The sequence below is a fragment of the Eutrema salsugineum genome, unplaced genomic scaffold (assembly GCF_000478725.1).
Source record: "Eutrema salsugineum unplaced genomic scaffold, Eutsalg1_0 scaffold_14, whole genome shotgun sequence".
Taxonomy (NCBI): Eukaryota; Viridiplantae; Streptophyta; class Magnoliopsida; order Brassicales; family Brassicaceae; genus Eutrema; species Eutrema salsugineum.
The window spans coordinates 8462401-8486154 of record NW_006256877.1 but is presented as its reverse complement, the minus strand read 5'-3'; the positions used below and the strand labels follow the sequence as shown (position 1 = coordinate 8486154).

Sequence of the window (23754 nt, the reverse complement as noted above, 5' to 3'; positions counted from 1 at the left end):
ATCTAGTTTTGTCGATGTGGGACAATCTAAATGACCAACTTTTTAAAAAACGTCGTGGGTATTAATGGGCTGAGTTAAATGATTTTGGGCTATAGTTTACTGTTAAAATAATTTTGGACTCTATTAAATACTAGCGACAAAGATGCCGAAGAAGATGGGTGTCAACAGCAAGGCGGAGGTCGCCCAAATCCCGAAAAAGTGCCGCCGAGGCAAAGCAGAAGGATCGCAAGATTCGGGAGAAGCGGTGTCTTTGGCTCAAACAGCTATGATGAACTTATTGGCTCTTTGGAAGGAAATGAAGGCTTTGGACGAGCGGATTACTTCCTCGTTGGCAAAGACTTTCCTAGTTACGTTGAATGCCAACAAAAAGTCGACGAGGCATACCGAGACCAGAAAGTAAGTAGTAATGCTTTTTCTTTGATCATCAAAGCTTTTCTATGTTGACTCAAATGTGAAACGTCCTCAAGATCAAACCTTGAAAATTGCTGTTAATGATTACTGAGATGGACGAGAATGTTAATCTTAAACACAGCAGGTTCGTTCAAGTTTAGCAGCGATCGGACGATCCACGAATATGCCAAAGACAAATGGAACATTAAGCAAGTCGAACTTCCATGAGCCTTGACCAGACTACCTTATCAAGTCTTTTGAATGTATTTTCTACTTCCTAAGTTTCTAGTGTATCCAGGTAAATAAGGAAATCATGTAATGATGCAATACAGTTAATGCAAGAAATAAGATTCAAGGAATCTAGGAATTTACAGGGGACCGGCTAAATGATCGTTGTAAACCTTGTCACTATTACAAACAACGTTGCATATTCTACACAATCTAATTAGACTCATTTGTGGCCCCACATTCCATGACTTTCCGTCTCTTTGATTCTAAACCCTTCTGTTAATTCCGCACCTTTCTTCCCGTTCTTCTTAGCCTTGCAATGGTTGGTCCAGCCGAAGAAGAAGAACCTATGTTACACGGTAAGGGTAAGCATGTTTTTAACTTCTCCGAAGTTCTTTAAGTGTTTCTTCCCCAACTTATGTTGCTCGATACATTCGGACCGTTACAGTCAACCTTACAAACTTAACTCAAAGTAAGCAGATCGAACAACCTTCGCCTTCTTTGACTGTTCTTCGGTGAGACAAATCCAGGAAGTTGAGCTTACTCTATGTGGCTTGGACAAGAGAAGCCCGGGTATATGCTATAAGGCTGCTCTGTTGCACCCTGATTCATCCTCAATTACAAAAAAAAAAAAAAAAAAAATACCAGCAATTATCAATTAACCGTCAAATTGAGCACACCGCCAAGATAATAAGCAAATAAATATCGAGACGATTTCTTCGGATCCTAGAACTTGTTTACATGGCGTATCCTTCTCTAGAGCAAGTATGAAGCATAAGCAGATCACCTTAAAGGACCTTGCACGGAATGAAATATAAAGCAAACATATCAATTGTGCAAACAAGAATCTCAAGACATTATACGTTGATGTCTAAGCAAAACAGAGCAATCACAGAGGAGTACTACTAATACTTTAAAACTGAAAATTCACTGACGCATCAAGAACTTGTTGCAAAGGACCTGCCTTTATTTACAGATCCTAAACTCACACAGGCGTGAACGTGAAGCACACTAAGTCGTCCATAAAAGTCATCATCTTGATCCACTGATTTCCCAAATAGAAGGAGAAAAATTCATAGCCTTCCTCATCTAAATATTCAGATTATCTATGAAAGGAAAGAGAAACAACATACAGCTCCTGTAATTGCAAGAGGATCTGTGCCATATTTACCAACAGCCTCTCGCCAAGCCAAGCTCTGAGCATTCCTATCCATTATGTAATACGGCGTCGTATCCACCGTCACATAAGACGCCGTCGCAGTCGCAGCTGAGGAGGAGTAAGCATCAACTACTCCAGGAGGAGTAAGCATATCAATTGACCACAATCGCTCCAAACTCGACGAATCCGAAAACCCTCTTCTCAAGCTATATCACTCTCACTTTCCCGTTACCTAGCTGCTCTCAATTTCGCGTGAGAAGGCCAATGAAAGGGATCGACACGTTTGAAGCTGAAGGAGAAGTCGACATTTCATGCCGATTAAGGAATTAGGGTTCATGTTTCAATTTTGGGGATGAAATATCAAACGACGTCGTTTGATTTTAGGGGACCATATCATCGCAACCGCCGTGGTCGCCAAGAAACCTTATTGCAATTATGAAGGAGCTGCAAACGGAGCGAGCATGAACAACATTACATTTTGTACAAGAATTAAGGTGTAAAATTTGTTTGGTTTGGAATTTTCTTGCGACCTTTACCTCAACGCTTTGTGTATTTTTTTCTTCTAATAATTAAATCTTTAGTGTCTCTCTTTGGTGGTTTTTGTGAAATGTTGAGATTTCTTGAAGTCAGAGTATTCTCAACTAAAGTTGATTTGATATTCACAAACACACCGGTTTTACATCATACGTAAAAATACCGTACTACAAAAGATACTTTTGAGTTAGGCTGACCATTGCTAAATTACGCACAAAATAAGCCAAAAACCGATTCATTCCAATTGGTCTTGGGCACTTACAAAAGCTAAAATATTAGTTTCATTTGGTCTCTTACTTCACCTTAGAGCAGAACTGAAGGATACAACTTGTATCTCCTTCCCAAATCAGCTTCAACAAGATCGGTTCATCTATCTTCACACAGTTAGCTTTGAAGAAATCTTTCCAGCCTCCTACCAGTCTTATTTGTTTACCTTTCTCTGCAGACCGCAGATTCGTATACCACTTCACACCGTTTTTATCCAACAGGTGCATTTTAGTCTCCTCATTTATGATTTTATGCCATGAAATTTCGTGAAGGGTACCGGAAGATACTTAAAACAAATATTCAAATAAAAGATTCAAGATTCGAAAGAATAGTAACAAGACAAAATGGCCAGGAGTGATGAAAAAACTAACCAGATTAGACTTTGTGAGATTGTAAGGTTTAAGAGTTAAAGTCAAAAGCCGGTTTTGGGATTCTGAAGATGAAGCTTTCCATATCGACTCTTCTCATCTTGGTCCATCTCTTCATGATCACTTTCTGATTTTGTGGAAAGAGATTCTATTTCATCACCTTCTGGGCACGCTTCTTCGGACTCTGTGGAGGACAAACGTAGAACCAGATTTCCTCCTCTTTGGATCAGTTTGAAAGTGATGGAATCCCCAGCTCTAAGTCCATTGGCACTACAGAAACTTCTCCAACCTCGTCTGATATACATTGTTCCACTTTCACATGATCTCTTTTGTTTCAAATTCAATTTCCATGATGTACCCTTTTCATTCATCAGAACAATCTCTCCACATCTTGTGTCTAGACCATTTTCCCTTGAAATTTTGACTGGAAGACGCTGAAAGTTCATTATAATGCAACTTTTAGATCCAATGATCGAATGACTCTCAAGTTCATTATAATATAATATAAGAGCTTTAGTTTATCATTCAAAAATTAAGAGCACAATACCAATGAGTCATAACGTAGAGTTGCAGGAGATATGTTGGCCACATAACAAGAGGGATCTAGTGAAGAAGAAGAAGACCCTGCTTCTGTTTTTGGATTCTTCTCCACTTTCTTCTTCCTCTGAGTCTTCTCTGAAAAAAAAAGAAGAAAATCAATCCAAGTGGTAATAGTCAAAACTGCTTCTCTCTACTTAATTACTGCTCCATATTCCACGATATAAGCTAAAAATTACAGTTTAAACATTGTTTCTTCTTCTTCTTCTTCTTCAGTCCATTGGCACTACAGAAATTTCCCCACCCTCCTCTGATGTAAGTCTTTCCACTTTTCTTCCACATGCATATTCCAAAACCAGGTTTAAACTTTGTTACTTAGCAAATTTCTCAAGTATCAGTCTCAGATTCATGAGAACATAGCTCACCAAGATTGCTCTTGTCGTCTAAACAAGACTCATATTGAACCTCACAGCCACTAGGTCCCAAGATTTTGACGTGAAAAGCCATGTGTTTCTCATGTCTGAAAATGAGAATGTCACCGATTCGAAGATCATGTGCGAGAGCAAACTGTTTCCAACCATCAGTGAGTTTCTGGCCATCTTCTTCTATCTTCACTTTCCATGCTATCTTCGACACATCTGATCTCAGCTTAGCCGTAGTCATCTTCTGTTCATTTGTTCCTTGTATATACTTGGAGAAGAAAGCTATACAGGAATCGTCTGAAACAACATGCAAATACAAAACCAAACCCATCTCTCAGTTAGCTTCTCAGAGAAACAGAGACAGATTACAGATATAGGAAAAGAGAGACACAGAGAAAGACAGAGAGTACCAAGTGGCTATGGAATCCAGGAAGAATAGGCTTGAAGAAATGTTTATTCACCATCCTCAGAAGCTTTAGATTTCTAGAACTCTACACTTCAATTTTCCTGGAGAAAAGAATGGTAATAAACCAAGTTAAAGATGACGTTTCTTTTTGGTTGGTTAAGCTTCTTTTTTTTCCCTTATACATCTAATGCTTTCTTCTTGAAGAAGCAACAAAGACAAAACCACTCGAATTGATTTTTTCCTCACACAGTTTCGTCTCTGACATAAGATGATTATTGTCTAAACGAAGAAGAAAACTTACCGATATATATATATATATATTTTTTAAATTATATTAATAAGACCGACCCAAAAACCGGGAATCGATCCGATATACAGCAAATTGAACCGCAAGCAAAAACAAAACTGAGAAAACCATAAAACAAAATCGGAAAAAGAAGAGGAAGCGGTGACAAATTTAGGCTGTTCCGTCCGGTTGACGACCACACCGACGGGTGCGACCGATGAGCTTTGCGGCACACTGCCGGGTCGTTCACAATGCAGTCGGAGACCCGACTCCGAAGGTCGTTCCCAAACTCGGAGGATCGGATCCCCACTCAACCAGTCCTGGCGACATCTAAGAATAACAACAGACACCAGACGGTTTTTAACCGATGAGATGCTTGCCGGAGCAAGCACTCAATCTCCTACTTCCTCATTAGCTCCTCCTCCGTCTTGACAAGGGTTCTCCAATGGCCTTGCCTCAACACCACACCTTCAAATCCGGTCGAGGAGGACCCAAAAAATGGAGCTGCTTCAGACACGGGACAACATCCGCTGCCCCTCCTCAACTCGCAACGCAACCCACCGAACCCCACTGACGGCTTCTGCTGCTTGCGGCGGCTCAGATCTACTTTCTTCTTCTTGGCTTCTCGCTCTCCTCACCCACCGCCGTCCTCAAAGCAGTCTCAGATCTGGATAATAAAGCATGCCTCTTTGGAATACATGTAGTCCAGCCACTGTTCGCTCCATCAGAGAGTTTTCCACGCCTCAGCGTCGCCAGAGAAGGAGTGGCAGAGCACTATTGGTTCACCTTGCTTTCACCGGAGCATTAAAGCACTCAACAACCTTGAGCCTCTCACGGCCCGGCGAAGGACGCCGATCACCGGAGAGGAGTCCGAGATCTACTTTCTGAAAGCTTTCGATAGGAGAGAAGAGAAAGAAAAGAAGAGAAAGTATACTATCAAACTTTTTTGAGCTTCGGTGTCTTCAGTTTAAAACTTACCGTTATCGTTGTGAACTTCTGATCATCATTGTCTTTAACGAAGAAGAAAACTTACCGATATCGCCTCTGACATAAGAGATGTTAGTGGTTCAAAATATGCGTTAGATTTGCTTTCGATCTGGTATTCTTCGATTCGATCCGAAAAACCCAGAAATCCGTATTTTTATAGAGCAAAACAAATACTAAATTCAATATCCGTTAAAAACAGAGCAAATGACAAATACGAAAAAAACGGATATCCGCTCCGTTCCGGTATAAGTATATATATATTATATAGATAATAATTTATATAAACTGTAAAATTAATATATAGATGTAATTTTGTGAATTTTTATTTATAAAATTGATTATTATCTCCAATAAAGTGGAAGCACTATTAGACAGTTGGCAGCTCTAGGATTAAAGTTGATTTTTGCTGAAATTATTAATTCTTTTAATTCTCCTACTATCTCTATTGCGAAACATAATTATTTCTATAATCATTTTTTCATTTATTTAATTCAACTATACTTTCCAAATATTAAGTTTAAGAACAAAAAATTAGCCTCTTTAATTTAGTTAAATAAAACATAAACTAAACTTATCTTACTTGCCAAATAAATAAATCCATGACAAAAGTATGAATTTTATCTTAAAAATAATTCACAAAATTATTTTATCTTATGTATATTGTTAAAATATGAAATATAACTTACCTAATTTTTTTGTTAAATATGCAAAATAGTTTGACTAAAAAATATTATTCAGAATTCGTAATCTTTAATAATGTTTATTTTAAAATAAACCCTAACAATTGATATAGAAAACAAATTGATAATCAATTCAAATATTTTTTAAAAGGAAAAAAAAAATCAATTAAGTTTTGTTTGTTATGTTTGGTCGTTATTACCATTTTCAAAAACTAAGAAACTACAAATCAAATCTTTTCCTAATTAAGTGCGTAAAATTATAGATTTTAGCTTATTAATATTTACAATTTTCATTATTTCTATAATCATTTTAGAGATCCATAAAATTTATACTGTATATAGTAGGAGAGTAAAAATCCTATTTCGGACTGATATTTCCATAAGAATGAATCTTTTCAAGACTGATATTTAATCGTGGACAATTCTTGGATTCACTCTTAGGGGTGAACCTCTTCATCCAACCCTTTATGTTCTAACCAATCAAAACATGCCATCTAATTTAAAATAAAAATGAATATTATCTTAATAAAACAATTAAGGTAAGATAACTTTTTTTTTATCACCGAAGATTAAAATTTTGATATTATTCAAATAAAATAATTCGATTTAGTTATTAAAATATTTTTTTTATTAATTCTCGTTTATTTTAACCATAAAATTCAGCCAAGTAATAAAATTAATTAAGGTAAATTATCAAAATACCACATTTTAAAATTTGTTTTCTAATGAAAGAAAACTAAACCCTAAATTGGAAATAGTGAACCCAAACATAATATTAAACTTTATTTATAATTTATTTTTGATAAATATATATTTTTGTACATAATAATTTTTCTATTTCAAAATTTAAAACCTTAATCTCTAAATCCTAAACTCTAATATTTATACCTAAACCATAATATGTAAATATTTAAGAAATTAAAAATATAAAGCTAAATCTAAATCTAAATCTCTAAACTCTAATTTGTAAACCTTAAAAATATATATAAATATTTATATACATTATTTTTAATTTCTTATATATTTACATATTATAATTTAGGGTATAAAGATTAGAGTTTAGGATTTAGAGATTAGGGTTTAAAATTTTAAAAATAGAAAATTATTATATAAAAATATATGTTTATCAAAAATAAATTATAAATAAAGTTTAATATTATGCTTGAGTTCACTATTTCCAATTTAGGGTTTATTTTTTTTCATTAGAAAAAAAATTTAAAATATGTTATTTTGATAATTTATCTTAGTTAATTGTATTACTTGGCTGATTTTTATTGGTTAAAATAAAAGAGAGTAAATATAAAAATAAAGATAAATTTAAAATTATGTTATTTTGATAAATTACCTTAATTATTTTTATTACTTGGCTGATTTTTATTGGTTAAAATAAAAGAGAGTAAATAAAAGTATTATTTTAATAACTAAATCGAATTATTTTATTTACATAATATTAAATTTTTTAATTTCTTGTGATAAAAAGTTAACTTACCTTAATTGTTTAATTAAGATAATATTTATTTTTATATTAAATTATATAGTATACTAAACCCCTAAACCCCTAGGGGTAAACCCAAAAATTGTCCATTTCAAACATATCTATACTATCAAAAGTGAAGCATGTTTTTTGTCCAAACGGATTTTACTTAGTTTTCTACTATTCTGTTTTTGGATAACTTTTATTTATGTTACCAAATAAGTCAATTTAATATAATATTAGTAAATAATATTTTTTAATTTATATTTCAAAATAAATTCGAAAATTTAAATTTGAATTTAGATTTGTTATAGATTTCCTTAAATATAGGTTATATTATTTATCAAAAATCATAAAATAAGTTATTATTATATTTTTACAAAAATAATTGATCAGATATTAATTAGATTTAATTTAAATATTCAAATTTAAATAATAGTTTCAATGAAAAATATGAAAATGATATATTATTGTATATTTTTATTGAATAAATCTAAATTTTTAAATATTCAAACTTCAAAAATATAAAAAATAGACAAATAATATGAATGGACGGGTTAGAATTATGTTTTAATAATTACGGTTCTTTTTGGATTAATATAAATGAACATCTTATAATGACATTTTTATAATCATTGTACTTTTCGGATTAATATGAACGAACGGGTTAGAATAAAATTTTTCTAATCGCGATCATATATATATACTAAAAAAAATAAATCAATCGAAGCAACTTATATATAAACAAAAAAAAAATTCTTTATCACTTATTAGAAAATTATGTATACACAAAAATAAAAACATAAATTATATTACAAAATCTGATAAATTAAAAAAAAAAGTTTCCGTGCGGATGCACGTGGTTGAATCTAGTAAAGTTTGCAAAAGAACCAAATAAGAACAATGAGAGTTGTTAATATTTAAGTAACAGTTGTAAGAGTAGTAGTTAAGTGTAATAATTAGTAGAGTGGTTTGTGTAAGACAGTCTAAGTTCTAGAGTTAAGGTGTTGGTATAGTAAGTGGAAGGGAGTAGCAGTTGGCGAAAACCTCCTATATGTATAAGTGAAGAAGAATGTAATCAAAAGAAGAAATATGTATAAGATAAGTTAATGAATGCTAATGAGAGTTAGAGAAAACAACTTGCAAAAGAGAAGAAAACAAACTTGAGTGAGAAAAAGAGAGAATCACAACATGGTATCAGAGCCAGGTTGTCCTTAGAGCCTGTTGAAGAAAGCACAAGAAGAAGAAAACAAAAAGGAGGAAAGAAAGTGAAGCTCAAAGATGGTGATTAACCTGCAATCATCTCAATCAGTTGCTATGTTTGATGGAAAAAACTATGAGTTCTGGGCAGTAAGGATGCGGACGACTATGATGAACAAGGAACTATGGGAGATTGTCAAGGAAAGACCTCCAGAAACACTATCAAAATCACCTGAAACACCAGGAGCCGATAGGTCAAAAGAAGCTACAAACCTGAAGACACTCAAAGCCAAGGATACAACTGCACTTCAAATCATTCAATATGCCGTAGCTGACACCATCTTTGACAAAATCCTTTCTGCAACAACTGCAAACACAGGTTTGGGATCTCCTGGAACATTTCTATCAAGGTAATGAAAAAGTAAAAATGGTTAGGCTACAGTCCTTAAGAAGAGTGTTTGAGAATTTGAAAATGAAAGGAGAAAAAGTTAAGGCCTACTCTGATAGGATACAATCTGTAGCAAATCAAATGAGGGCACTAGGTGGAGATAGATCAAACTTTGTCTTGGTAGTTAAAATGCTAGCATCTATGCCGAAGAGTTATGCAGGCTTAGCCTCTTTGATGGAAGAAACCAAGGATGTCAACTCAGTTACCTATGCAGAGCTGATAGGTTCTCTGGAAGCCCATGAAAAAAAGAAATTTCTAGATGAAGAGGAAGAAAATGCTGAAGGTGCTTTCCATGCTCGGTTTAAGAACCTAAACATAGAAAACAATGACAGAGGCAACACAAGTCAAAATAACTACAGAGAAAAAAGGTGGTGTGGATTCTGTAAAAGAGATACTCACAATGAAGAAGTGTGGTACTTCAAGAATGGAAGAGGCAGACCTGAGTTCAACATAGACAGAGATACAAGAAGCTGCTTCATCTGCGGCAAACTAGGGCACATATCAAAGAATTGCAGAAACTGGAGATCTGAACAAGCACAAACAACCCAAGAAGAAAAAGAAAATGAAGATGAAGAGTACCATATGTTCTCCGCAAGAAAAGAAGATGAAAATCTCTTCAAAGAAAACACCTGGTTCATTGATAGTGGTTGCGCTAACCACATGACTCCAAATGAGAAGCTGTTCATGAGACTTGATACAAGCTTCAAAGTTCCAATCCGTGTTGGTGATGGAAATGCATTAACTACCAAGGGAAAAGGTGACATTGAAGTTATGACAACCAAAGGGAAGAGAATGGTCAAGAATGTGCTTTTAGTGCCTAAAATTGCTAAGAATCTTCTAAGTGTCTCACAAATGATTGCAAACGGGTATACAATTACCTTTAAGCACCGAAGCTGCATCATCCTTGATCAAATTGGAAAAAAAATTGCTGAAGTGGAAATGGCCAAGAAAAGCTTCCATCTTCACATGCTATTGAGCAGGGAGGCAATGAACACAGTGTCAAAGTAAGAGACTGAAACAAGTTATCAAGGAGCAGGGTATGTTGAAGCTTCTAGCTCAATGATGTCACAGCAATGGAAACCTGAAGAAAACCCTGCAATAAAAATGGAGAAGAAGCCTGAAATCAATGTTGAGAATCAGAGGAAGACTAAGTTCAACAAAAGTGAAGTTGAGATTAAGGAAACCAAGGAAGTTGTTCAAGAAACCAAACTAAATAGATGGTGATAAAAATTGATACCAATCAATATAAGGCAAACTTATCTTTGAAGGAGAAGGAGAAGAAGCTGATTGACGAGATCATCGGCAGAAACGCAAACGTTTAAGCCAGACTTAACAAAGATGCTGAGAAGACTCAATGGAAAGCAAAGATGATCCAGGAGATAAAGAGCTGCGGAATTACCAGAACTCAGAACTAATAGAGAAGAACAAGACAAATTGCCAAGAGAAGTAGAAGCTGCAAAGCTCAAACAAGGAAAATGTAAGGAAATTACCTGATTGTGATAAGCAGAAAATCATTACGAAGGAGGAAGGAAGCAGAGGATTCTCAGCAAAGAATCTGCAGAAAGAGAAGAAACTAAAAAAAATTGAAATTGATAAGGTAACAGTTCAAGAGGGAGCCCCAAAGCAAGAAGGGGAAAAGGGAGCTGACTCCATAAAAACCCAGAAAGAGAAGGAAATTGAAAAATGAAACTTACCCAGGAGCTATGCTGACGTTCAAATGAGTGCTCCTCAAACAAGCAAAGGAACAAGTCGAGAAGAATAAAGGGCATCAAAATTCAAAACCCTAAGCTGAAATGAGGGAAACAAATCAAAAGCTAAAGAGGGAGTGTTGAGTGGTAATCCTTTGATTGCCTCTGGAAAAGGAAAGAAAAAAAAGAATCAGAATCAATAAGAAGTTAAAAGAAGACAAAAAGGAGAAGAATGTCGTGAAGAAGAAGAAGTGGTCAAAGAGGTAAAGTCAACAGAATGAAAAATGGGCTCATTGTGTGGTGCGGCCTTATGAAGAGAAATGGGCTACAGATTAATTAGGCCCAGAAGAAAGAGTGTCTTGTTATATAAAGTGCGGATTAATTATGCCCAGGAGAAAGAGTGTCTTGTTATATAAAGTATGCAAAAGAACCAAGTAAGAACAATGAGAGTTATTAGAGTTTAAGTAACAATTATAAGAGTAGCTAAGTGTAATACTTAGTACAGTGGCTTGTGTAAGACAGTCTAAGTTCTGTAGTTAAGGTGTTAATGTAGTAAGTGGAAGGGAGTAGCAGTTGGCGAAAACATCCTATATGTATAAGTGAAGAAGAATGTAATAAAAAAGAAGGGATATGTGTGAGAGAAGTTAATGAATGCTAATGAGCGTTAGAGAAAACAACTTGCAAAAGAGATCGGAAAACAAACCTCAGTGAGAAAAAGAGAGAATCACAACAAAATGACTCAGAACGATAAGTATTAAATCTAAATGTGTGAAGCCACATGTATAAAAATGGTATATGCATGATGTATTTTAAAAAGGATCTATCGTATAAGTTAAAATTTTATGATATCTTCATTACAAGATATAATCTAAACATTAGCTATTTTTTTTTTTGAAATAAATATCTTACATTTGACAGATTATGGTGAACTGTAACAGATAAAATGAAAATGTTTCATTTAGAATATCATGATTTTATACCTTATATATAAAATATAGGGATAACTATTGAGAGCTACAAGTGGTAATAAGTAAATTCTATATAATCAGAATACTGAAAATAAATTTACTTTAAAAGGTTAAATTTTAAATATATGTAAGTAACATCTCTCTATAAATATAAAGTATGAATTTCATTTACCAATATTATTTTTTATTTTTATTTTGTTTTAATTTTTTTTTGAGAATGGCAAGAGTTTACAGAGGCCGTCGGAAACTTCCGATGGTGAAGATGGAAAAAGCCAGCAACCTTCAAGTTACTTTTTCAAAAAGAAAATACGGTTTTTTTAAAAAAGCTAGTGAACTTTGTACTTTATGTGGTGTAGAAATGGGAGTAGTTGTGTTTTCACCGAGTCGAAAAATGTTTTATTTCGGAAATCCGGATATTAAATCTGTAATTAACCGTTTTGAAAATTATCTTCATGGTCCTTATATGTGTTTTGAAGATGGTCCGAACACAACTATCCAAGATCTCAACAGTCAACTCACTCAGGTAAACATCAATTGCTTTTCTGATTTCTATGTTTTATAAAAATATATATAAGTGATCTATATTTTTATATGCTTCACCATGTCGATTACATTAAATAAGGAAAAAAAACATTAATAGCTCAATATATGTCAAATATACATGCATAAACATATAATTGGCATGGCAATCAAACAAAAAATATTGGTATTCTTGTTCATTTAGTTAGATTGTGTTGTTTCACGTATTCTAGACATATAAGCCGCATATTTCACTCGAAAAATTAGATGAAAGATCATTATTAAGACAAGTTTAATTTTTATTATATAAAAGTGTGAGTTGGTTACTTACACAATACAAATTTAATTGTAGGAGTTGGCAAAGCTTAAAGTGGAGAAAGAAAGGAAGAAATTTTTGGATAAGATAAGAAATAAGAGAGAAGAAATAGAGAAATGGTGGGAAAATCCTCCGAATCAACTTGACTTACCTCAAACCACTTGTCTAATAAGTGTTTTGGAAAATTTGCGAATGGAATTGGAAACTCAACCATCCCAACCCTCACAAGCAATTGTTCCTCAAAATTGCTATGGTGGAAGTTATAACAACATTGTTGGTGGTGGCAATATCGATCTTTTTGACCAGGGAAGAATGTTCGATGTGAATGCATTGAACTATGATCCGAACATGGTTATTCCTAATTATGGACCAATGTTTGGATATAGCGATAACTACAATGTTTTTGATGTGTTCGATCCGAGATACAATATGAATTGGCCTGAGTACAACCAGAGCCAGTACTAGAAACAAGGTCGGAAGGAAGACGCAAGAAGAAACCTTATAATATACACATTATCATTCATCACTTAGATGTGGTTAAAATAAGCATTTTGATTGTATTTTATGTTTCAAATGATTATATCTCTGGATATGATGAGATTTGTTTTAGTTTGTTTCTTTTTATTTTTCTGTTTTTGTTTTGTTCGTTTTATCAACCTTTTGTTTTGTGTTATGGGTGTGTTAGCGGATAATTAATGAATAAATAATTTTATATATGAATTTCATATCCAAAATTTATTTATTTTTTCTATACCATACCAAATAACAATAATTTGATATAAAAATAAAAATAGGAATTAATTGGAGCGAAATATTAAAAAAGAGTTTTTCACTATTTTATTTGGAATTACGAATTATGTTTTAATAATTACGGTTCTTTTGGGATTAATATAAATGATCTTGTTATAATGACATTTTATAATCATTATACTTTTCGGATTAATATGAACGAATGAGTTAGAATAATATTTTTCTAATCGCAGTCATATATATACTAAAAAAATTAAATCAATCGAAGCAACTTATATATAAACAAAAAAAATATTTATCACTTATTAGAAAATTATATATACACAGAAATAAAAACATAAATTATATTACAAAATTTGATAAATTAAAAAAAAAGTTCTCGTGCGGATGCACGGGGTTGAATATAGTATACATTAAAATGTACAATAAAAGTATATTTTTTAACTTACTTCTAAAAACTATTGTAAAAAATTTGACTTTAAAATGAGAGGTAGCAATTCAAAAGAAAAAGTAAGTTTTTTTTAAAAAAAATGAAACTATCCAGTTAACAAAAAGGCTAAGTTAAACTCTGTAATTTTTAGAAGAATACTTTAGAAGAATTTTACGTGTTCTAAAGTTCTTTGAGAACTGATTGTTAGGGACTTTAACTTTAGGTTATTAATGTGGTTCAAGAAAATATTGTAGCACCATGATTAAAAAAAAGGTTGTAGAGAATTTAACTTTCAAATAATTTATAGCAATTCAAAAAAAAAGTAAGGTTTTATTTTGTTGGTTTTGAAAACTAAACCATCGAATGAACAAAAAGGCTAAGTTAGACTTTGTGATTTTTTAGTAGAATTTTATGAGTTTTCCAAATGTTGAATTTTGATTGGATAATTTAGAACTTTAACGATTTTAAGAAAAGTTAAAGTTAAAAAGTTTGAATAGTTAAAATAAAATAAAACAAAAATCTTTTAAGTTAGTCTAAATGAGACAAGAAAATAGTAAAAATAGTGAGAACTGAACAATTTAGATATGAGATTACAAAATAAAAAACCGATAAGATTAAGCTTAAACCCGAGTATAAGAAGAAGATAGATTGTCGATAGTTGAGTTGAGATTCTGATGGTTCTAATGTATGATTACAATATGGATAAAAGTCTATAGGATAGTTTGAGCTTGATTTTTTTTTTTTTATATGTCATTCTCATAATTTATCTCACCTGGAAATTCCTAGAGAGAGATGATTGTTAGGGATTTTAACTTTAGATTATTAATGTACATCAAAAAGATATTGTAAAGAATTTGAAAAAAAAGAATGGGTAGCGATTTAAAAAAAAACAGTAAATTTTTTTTGTTGGCTTTTAGAAAATAAACCATAGTAGGAACATAAAGACAAATTTAAGCAAAGTTTGTGGATTTTTAATATAATTTTACATATTTTAAAAGTCTTAAACCTTGATTGAACAAAAGATTTTAAAATAAATAAAAAATTATAAAATCTTATATAGAACAACAATAAAGATAGCAAGAAAGGAGTTACAGGCAATCAACAATTTTTCAAACATATACATCTAAATATTATAGAAAATACAATATTGTTAACATACTTAGTAGAGGATTTGACTTTAAAATAATGGACAGAAATTAAAAAGAAAAATAAGGTTTATTTTTTTGGTTTAAAAAATAAATCATTGCAAGAACAAAAAAGATAAGTTAGACTTTGTGAATTTTTAGAAAATTTGTATGGATTTTGAAAGTGTTAAACCTTCATTAGTAGAACTTTAAAATTTTAAAAATAAAAATATATAAGATCACATAGTTAAAAGAAAATTTTTTTTTTTTAAATTAGACTAAAAGATATAGGAAACAACTAAAGATGGTGAGAAATAAAAGATTTACATATGCGATTATAAATTTACGTATGAGAGATGAATATATCTAATTATATATTTCATCTAAAAAACATCAATGCTAATATTATAAATTAATTCTTATTCCGTGCATACCACGGATCAAAATCTAGTAAATATTAAAAATTAATAAATTAAAATTTTCAAAATTTAGCCAAAAATGGCAATATTTTCTTATAAAATATATTTTTTCCTTATCTTATTAAGGTTTAATATTTACAATAATCAAATTTATAAAAAAATTCACAAAATTACATCTGTATATAATAATATAGTTTATATGAATTATTATATATATATATATATATATATTTATACGAGAGTAGAGTGGATATCCGTCTTATTTTTTTTTAATATTTGTGATTTGCTCTGTTTTTAATGGATATTAAATTTTAGTATTTTATTTGTTATATAAAATAACGGATATTTTGCCTAGTGCTCAACATGATAGTGCTCAACATGAAAATGAAGAATAAGAAATATATAGTATATTTATACTCAAGTTCTGTGTTCACACTTGCAACTAATCCAACTCTGCCACGTCAGCAGACTCTTTATCCAGCTCACCATCCGTGGAAAGTCAATGCGCCAAGCTGAGTTTCAACGGTTTGACTCTTCTTTCTTCTTTCTTCTTCGAATTAATGTTTTTCTTCGGAGATCTCTACGGAACAGTGTCTAGGATCCATTGTTGCGTCTCTTCCAATTTCAACTTCTTCAAAGTCTCATTGATGACGGACCTTTTCACTTCCGATTCATTAAGATCTTCTTCTGATGCTCTCTCTTCTCTCCTCATTTTTCTGTTTCGGGTCAGTTTCTGAAGCTAACTGATGATTTTGAATCCAATTCTATGCAATTCATCAGCTTGGTGGTGTTCTTCCGAATTGCGATGAGAATAGTTACTCGATTAGAGAGATTTCATTACTCCGACATTCGCAGATTGCTGTCGGGGATCATCGTGGTCACAGTTGGTTTTGTTGTTCTGTGTTTTGGTCTTCCCTGTCGCTATGCTTCTTGCTTGTCTCTGGTTAAGGTTTCAGGTTTTGTAGACTCTCAAGTCTCTTTGGTCAAAACCGAGATGAAATACTTTAATCTCTCTACTGATGTTGCAAAAACCGAGATTGAGAATGCTTCTGTTGTGCCTGGATTCCTTGGACTTGATGCTTCAGTTTATCGAAATATCTCCAAGTTTCAAAAGTGCCTCTCTCTCTCACACACAACGTGTCTGTGAAGCTTAGTTCCCTCTTTTACACCAAAGTTATGATCTTTGAAGTGTTTTAAGAACTCTCTCTTCTCTCTGTTTTGATTGTAATCACTCGTGTGTATGAACTTAAAGTGCAGAAATGAAAATGACACAGAGAATTTAACGAGTTCACGACCCAAACTTGGTCGCTACGTCTCGCCGAAAAAGCTTTCCGGAAAATCCACTAAGACCTTTAGCACAGACCGTGCTTCTTTGTCACTTTACAATCTCTCCACACCAATACTTACTACACACACCTTAACCTGTACAAAGCCCCATTGACTCTGCTTTATACTCGAAGACAACACAACTACAACGGTCCTAAACCTGAGTTCTCAACTCTGGTTAACTTGTCATTTAGCGAACAGGAGATAAGAAGAAGTTCCTGCAGGCTCTGCTTCTTCAGTCTCCAAGCACGCCTTTGTCTCCTGTGGTAGTGTAGGTAGTACATTAGGTAGAAAAACGTCGCTATCCTTTGGAGTTTGATCTCGGGATGAGGCGTCTTTATCTTGGGATCCACACCGACTCCTTCCCATACTTCTTGTTCTAAGTTTTGTCTAAGTGATGAAGACCTTCCCTTTCTGGGAGAGGATTTGATTAATCCCTCAACTTGATAGAGAAGTCGAAACCTTCTGCTTGCGAAAGAGACTTTGATCAGTAGTCACTTCGCCATAGAAAACTTGACTCATAGAACTCCTTTGTGGTTTCAAACTAACCACCACAGTGTCAATATCAACATCTTTTTTCTTGTTTCTGCAAATCTTGAAGATCTAGAGAATGTTGGTTTAAAGTTTGAGACTTTTGGAATGTTTGGAGTAGGAGTGGTGATGTGTTTGCTTAATTAGGAGTTATGACTTGCTGGAGAGGAAACTCAAAGTTTATGTGTCCTAGGAAGGAAAGAAACCGATATTCCATAAGCCAAAGCCTAGAGGAATCTACGCATCAGAAGGTTGGTTCATAAAACTAATGGAAAGCAACAAGAAGTTTGTAGTAAAGGACCCGAGAAAAGGCTCATTTGTTTTACATACCTGTCAGCATAAAAGCTCTAAGGACCTCTCTGGGACGGGATTTTCAGACACCAAAGAGCCTCGCAGACCATTTGGAGGAATATGTAGATTTGATAGCAGGAAAATACAAGTTCTGGAACCGAACTGGTGGAGCCGATCATTTTCTTGTTGCTTGCCATGATTGGGTACATAATCATCTTCTTTCTGTCTCTCTTTTATTCTTATATGTTAATGAGAGTCATTTCTATAAGCTTCAGATACAAGGTCGTTTCTGAAAAAATGCCTTTAGTTCATATGCTAATTAGGAATTTTTCTGTCAGTTTTGAGGATTTCTTAGGATTTGTTGGTGAGATCCATTCCGGGAAATTGGCTTAGGGAAGTTATTGGTTTTTTAGAGGTTTTATCAACTTATATGTATAAGGGAAATGGGTTCTTTGTTTTTGGTGGTATTCTCTTTATTCATTTGATTTTACTAAAGAATAACTTTTGTGTTTTTCCTTCCGTTTGTACCTTTTTTTTTTATGTTAAGATGTGAGTAAAGCTCTGAAAATCAAAATTGTTTGTATGTTAACTTACAGGGAAACAAACTGACAAAAAAACACATGAAGAACAGTGTTAGAGCACTTTGCAACTCAAATGTTGCACAAGGCTTCAGAATCGGGATCAATACAGCATGCATGGATATCTCCGACCAATCCTTCTTCAGCTTTGGGAGAACAAAGAACCTGACATGAAGATTCTCGGTCCAATGCCTCGTGACCCTCAAAGCAAGAAACAATACCGCGAATACATGAAGAGCAGCAGGTAGTGTCAAGGAAAGGGCTTGTTATTTCATGAAACTGAACTTTGTTTATAATTCATACTGTTCTTAGTTCTAAGAGAAGTTAAACTCTCATTTCAACAGGTACTGTATATGTGCTAGAGCTTATGAAGTCCACACTCCTAGAGTTGTTGAAGCTATAATGAACGAATGTGTTCCGGTTATGAAATCCACACTCCTCGTCCCTCCGTTTTTCGAGGTTTTGGAATGGGAGGAGTTCGCGGTATTTGTCAAGGAGAAAGACATACCGAAACTGAGGAACATTCTGTTATCGATACGTTGGGATGCAAGCAAGGGTAAAAACGGTGCAACAACATTTCCTGTGGAACAAGAAACCAGTGAAACTGAGTAGTGTATGTCACTCTCTACTTTGATAGATTTTGTCGATCTTTTGTGCCAAATTGTTGAATATACATAGATGACTTCAGTACAGAACAAAATTTTAAGTTGCGACTACAACTAGTGAATATAATTTTGGCATAAAAGTGAAGCAAAGCTACAGAGATCTAGTGATATTTGGGTTGATGTTTTGTTTTCAATCTTTCAGACAAATATTATGTTTTTTTCTAGGTATGGAAACCTTGAAACTCTGCATCTTTTCACAAAGAGATCACTAGAAGTTTTTATTTGACTCATTCAACAAAATTTGTCTAGATACTCATTTGTTCATTCTTAGTCTCATCTAGTGGCTCCTCCATATCCTGCAGAGAAAATACTTCTTGAAAGCAAACATATTTTGATTCTCATACAAAGACAGCAATCCAAAATAGAGAATCATAAGCTACTACTAGAAAACCAGAAAGTTAAAATCCCAAGTTCATAAATCAAAAGGAGGCATCGCATCTAAAAAAAGACAACTTATTCATGTTCTTGTTCTACTTCTTTTCCATGAGCAAAGAAGTAACCTCATTCAACACGGCAAGCCTTCGCATGACATATATATTCTTCATGGCCTTCAACACCCTGTCAGTTTTCTTGCAGAAGAGTTCATCATCACGCAACAACTTCATCTCCTTTTCAGTTTTCTTCTTGGCCTCAGTCGGCACCTTGCTCCACAGCTCTTTCACGGAATCTACACCAAGAATCTCAATCGATGGAACAAGAAATGAGTTTTGGAACCACTCAGGTTCCATCACAATGGGCGGTACATCCTCAAACAGTTTTTTAAAAGGAATTGGTTCCTTCTCCTTCCAAACATATGTAGAAATCTTCTAGGCTGGCTTCGAGGTACCTTCACTTGGCCGCTTTGCTCCTGATTTCACCGCCTGAGCCTGGCCTGAACCACATGCCTCTTTGTTCTTGAAAATCTTTGTTGGATGATCTTCAGGCTTGTTCTGCTCGCTGTTGCTTGAAGATGCGGACAATGAATCTTCTAACGGCTGCTTGAGATTCTCCTTTACCATGGGAGTGTGATTGACTTGCATTCTGTGAGTGAGTGGTGAAGTGTTAGGGTTATTGGTACATAAACTAACTCCAAACGAGTATATATAAAAAGTTGAAGATAGGCTTTTGAGCTTCCCAAATGTTATAATGACATGTTATGTTTTCCAGAAACAACAGTTTCCCAAATACAGAGATATTAGGGCTTGTTGAAAGCGTTTGCGTTTTCTGCGAAGTAATAATTACTTATGTTCTATATATATGATTTTTTTTAGATTCATATATTAATTTTCTAAGTTTTTGATGCATTTATTATATAAAGAGTGGGTTGCGTCTCACAAACTTGACACATCAGCTCCTATTATTTTGACACGTCAGCTTGAAAAAAAAACTCAATTTCTTATTCATTAATTAATGGTCAAATGACTCAAATTATTAATCAGATTAATTCAACCTCAATTCTCTGTGTCGTATTAATTTTGCAAAAACTAATTACTAGCATCAAAAGTGGAGTAAATAACCCGACTTGAAGTGCAAGAAGAGAAATGTCGCAGGAGAGAAATTTCTTACAATCTATTTGTTGGGTTTTCCCATATCTTTGGTCAAAACAAAAGAAATGTCCACAGCTCAAAAATGTCCACAGCTCAAAACAAGCAAAAGCTCTGAAGTTTCATGTAAATGAAGTTTTGCTTTCTCTCTGATTCATCGTTAATGATCATAGTTTCACTTTTTTTTGATCTTTTTGAATCTGCAGCCTCAGGTGTATAAGTCTTTATTTCTTATGCTTCTGTTGATGATGTAGTGGGACTAGATTAAAAGATCAGATCACTGGCAAATATGATACTGAGATAAGAACAGCATTGATTTAGGGAATAAAGATGACGTTAGAATGGATAAATGCTGGCTTTTAAATATCTCGAAGCACGTCAAGTTATAAAAATCTCTTTTAAGCTCATCAACTTTTCTAAACTGATTCATTTTCATGTAAATTTATCATACCCCAGTTTATACCAATTTCATAAAGGCAACACTTCAATTGCTCTTTTGAATGTCTGGTTGATATTTTGGGAGACTAAAGCCTTTATAATTAGAATTTAACAACACCATGAAGTGAATGTACAATGATCCAAAAAAGGGTTAACAAAGAAAGGTGAGAGGTTTGAAAGCTATGAGGAAGGAGAGAGGTTGAGGAAAGCGAAAGCTGAGATTGAGAAGAGAGTTAGGGCTTTAGAAAGAAAATGTGCGGTTTTGGAAGTGAGGGAAATGAAAGAGAAACTGGAATTGGAGGGTTATAAATCCGAGAAGAAATCTATGAGTAAATCACAGAAAAAGGAAATGGAGAAGGAGTTAAAGAGGAACGAGTTGTATAAGAAGGTTGAAAAAGCTAAGAACACACTAGCTATGTGGAATGAGAGGATCATGGAGCCTACTAATGGAGTGCACGGTGACCAAAATAGCTCTTTGGAAGAATAATTATAGTGGCCAGTGGTTTAGTTCAAATGGAAGATCTAGATGAATGTTTAAGTGACTCTTTACGAGTCAGTGGAGAAATAGAGATTGTTTAAAAATTACGACATATCGACAACTACAATTGAAATTTTATCAACAATAATGAATTCATATAAATAGTTCTCTCAATTTTAGAATTAGCATATTAACTTTTTTATTCTGTAAAAATGTTATGCACATATCAAATAAAACACCAAAATTAGATAATCACAACATAAATTTCCAAAAATTAAATTAAAAATTATTAATTGAAAGAAAACCTGTGTGTATACACGGGTATTCATCTAGTCTAACATATAATACTTGCTCAACTTTCTCCAGCTGCTTAACACGTCAGCATTGGAGAGAGTGACACGTGACAACTTAAAATCTTCATAATAAATGCTCTTCCCACAAAAATAAATTGAGACCAGTTAAAAAGAAAAACACCCTTTTTCCTGCGTCAACAAACACATCTACTTTGAATCCTCAAATCCTCTCAGATATGTACTTTCGGAGGATTCTTCTGAAGCTCTTTCTCATTATCCTTTCTTCATGCCTCTTTACCCCGGGTATGTTTATTCGATTCATATTTACTTCGAGATTTTGAAATTTTACCATTTATTTTCCAAAAAATGATATGAAGGTAGCGCTTTAATTACAGGAATCATGGAGAAGTAGAGATGTCGAAATCTCACAAGTGGTTGGTTAATTCAGGTCGAAGATCTAATAAGGTAAAAAAAATACTCTTTGCTTCAGCCTTTTTTCACTTCATAACTTCAGAATTATGGTTTGTTCATAAGAACAGTCTGATCTCAATCTTTCTTTTCACAGAACATAGTCAGCAACTCAGCACGCCGGTTCTTATCCCAATAACTACTTCTTACTCAGTATTCCCCTGTTTTGTCATTGTGCCAAAGAACTCGGTCATTCTTTCATATAAAGCAGGTCCCAATGTTCAACAACTCTAGCCAGACAAATAACGCAATGTTGGATTTTAAACAGTCACAACACAATACCTTATGACAAAAAAACGTATTAGTAACGACCTTAATTGTTCGTAACAGATACATTAACTACACCTCAATAAACACATCAACAATTGGACAGACCTATTATATAAGCTCAAAAACAAAATTAGAAAATTCAGAGATCAAATTCACCGTTCAACAAAACTTACGGAGAGTTCATTTCCAACATTGATCTTCACAAAAAAGCAGGAAAACTCAGCTTAAGAACTTCGATTAAAAAAAAAATTAGACCGAGTATCTCTTCTAAATTCTAACTTTCAGTTCCAGTTAGCAGGAACCAAACAAAGAAAGGCAATTCCTAAAACTAATGGTCACTCCAACTTCTTCCTTTATTCCGATAAGTTTAGTAATTTATCCAGTTACAATAATACGTATTCCTTTGGTTTGCAGTGAACAAACGAAGTCAAGCAATGGAATTGGTGAAAGTGGAGCATGAAGGTTAAACTACTGATGTAAATGGTAAATAATAAACGGAAAATTGGATCACCGGATCCAGAAACAGCAAGATCAAAAAGAGCAATGCGGATATGCATTAGACAAGCAAGAAAAAAAACAGGTTCTGTCTAAAACTATTCTATATAAATTTTCAAGTATGAACTGCATAAAAGCCTTTTCTCAAAAAAAAAAAAGTATGAACTGCATACTTATTAAAACAATAGCTATCATGTGTTCAAATATGATATTAAGAGATATGATCTCTTACTTCATATCAATCGTCCTTTTTCATAACGTCTTCATACAAAGACAACAATCCAAAATAGAGGATCATAAGCAATAGTACTAGAAAACCAGAAAGTTAAAATCCCAAGTTCAAAAAACAAAAGGAGGCATTGCATCTAAAAAGAAAAGACAGCTTAATCATATTCTATTTCGCTTCCGTGATGACAGAGGTAACCTTACTCAAGAGAGCTAGCCTTTGCAACACAGATTCATCTCTCCTGCTCTTCAAGATCTCTTCAACGTTCTTGCATTGATGTTCACATTTTTTCAACAAATTTATCTTCTCTTCAGTTTTCTTCTTGCTCTCAATCGGCACCTTGCTCCATAGTTCTTTCACAGAATCCACACCAAGAATCTCAACCGATGGAACAAGAAATGAGTTTTCGAACCATCCATCAGATTCTGTCACACCAAGCGATGACTCCTCCTTCACATCTCCTTCATTAGACTTAACGGTAGATTCAACTCCCCAGATATGCTTGTACAACTCGAAACACTTCTGTTCATGATGATTCAACGAAGAAGCACCACCACTGGGGCATTGGCCTA

The 23754-nt window shown here is 33.6% G+C and overlaps 3 protein-coding genes and 2 pseudogenes across 3 annotated transcripts; 4 read left to right on the top strand and 1 right to left on the bottom strand.

Moving 5' to 3' along the window:
* Nucleotides 1–14: 14 nt before the first annotated feature.
* On the top strand, nt 15–753 carry LOC112088473 (alpha-glucan phosphorylase 1-like). Its single transcript, XM_024158756.1, has 3 exons — nt 15–58; nt 135–396; nt 536–753. Exons 1-3 carry the CDS (start codon nt 15–17, stop codon nt 623–625), a joined length of 396 nt encoding a protein of 131 aa, XP_024014524.1. The 3' UTR covers nt 626–753.
* A 1839-nt stretch (nt 754–2592) lies between these two features.
* Nucleotides 2593–5639, bottom strand: LOC18022873 (annotated as a pseudogene).
* A 6620-nt stretch (nt 5640–12259) lies between these two features.
* Nucleotides 12260–13342, top strand: LOC18022872 (agamous-like MADS-box protein AGL62). Its single transcript, XM_006405886.1, has 2 exons — nt 12260–12565; nt 12914–13342. The coding sequence occupies exons 1-2, from the start codon at nt 12260–12262 to the stop codon at nt 13340–13342; spliced, it is 735 nt and encodes a 244-aa protein (XP_006405949.1).
* Nucleotides 13343–16405: 3063 nt separating this feature from the next.
* Nucleotides 16406–18960, top strand: LOC18022871 (annotated as a pseudogene).
* Nucleotides 18961–20582: 1622 nt separating this feature from the next.
* Nucleotides 20583–21439, top strand: LOC112088472 (peroxisomal and mitochondrial division factor 1-like). The gene is made up of 2 exons (XM_024158754.1): nt 20583–20640; nt 21102–21439. Exons 1-2 carry the CDS (start codon nt 20583–20585, stop codon nt 21437–21439), a joined length of 396 nt encoding a protein of 131 aa, XP_024014522.1.
* The last annotated feature ends 2315 nt before the right edge of the window (nt 21440–23754 follow it).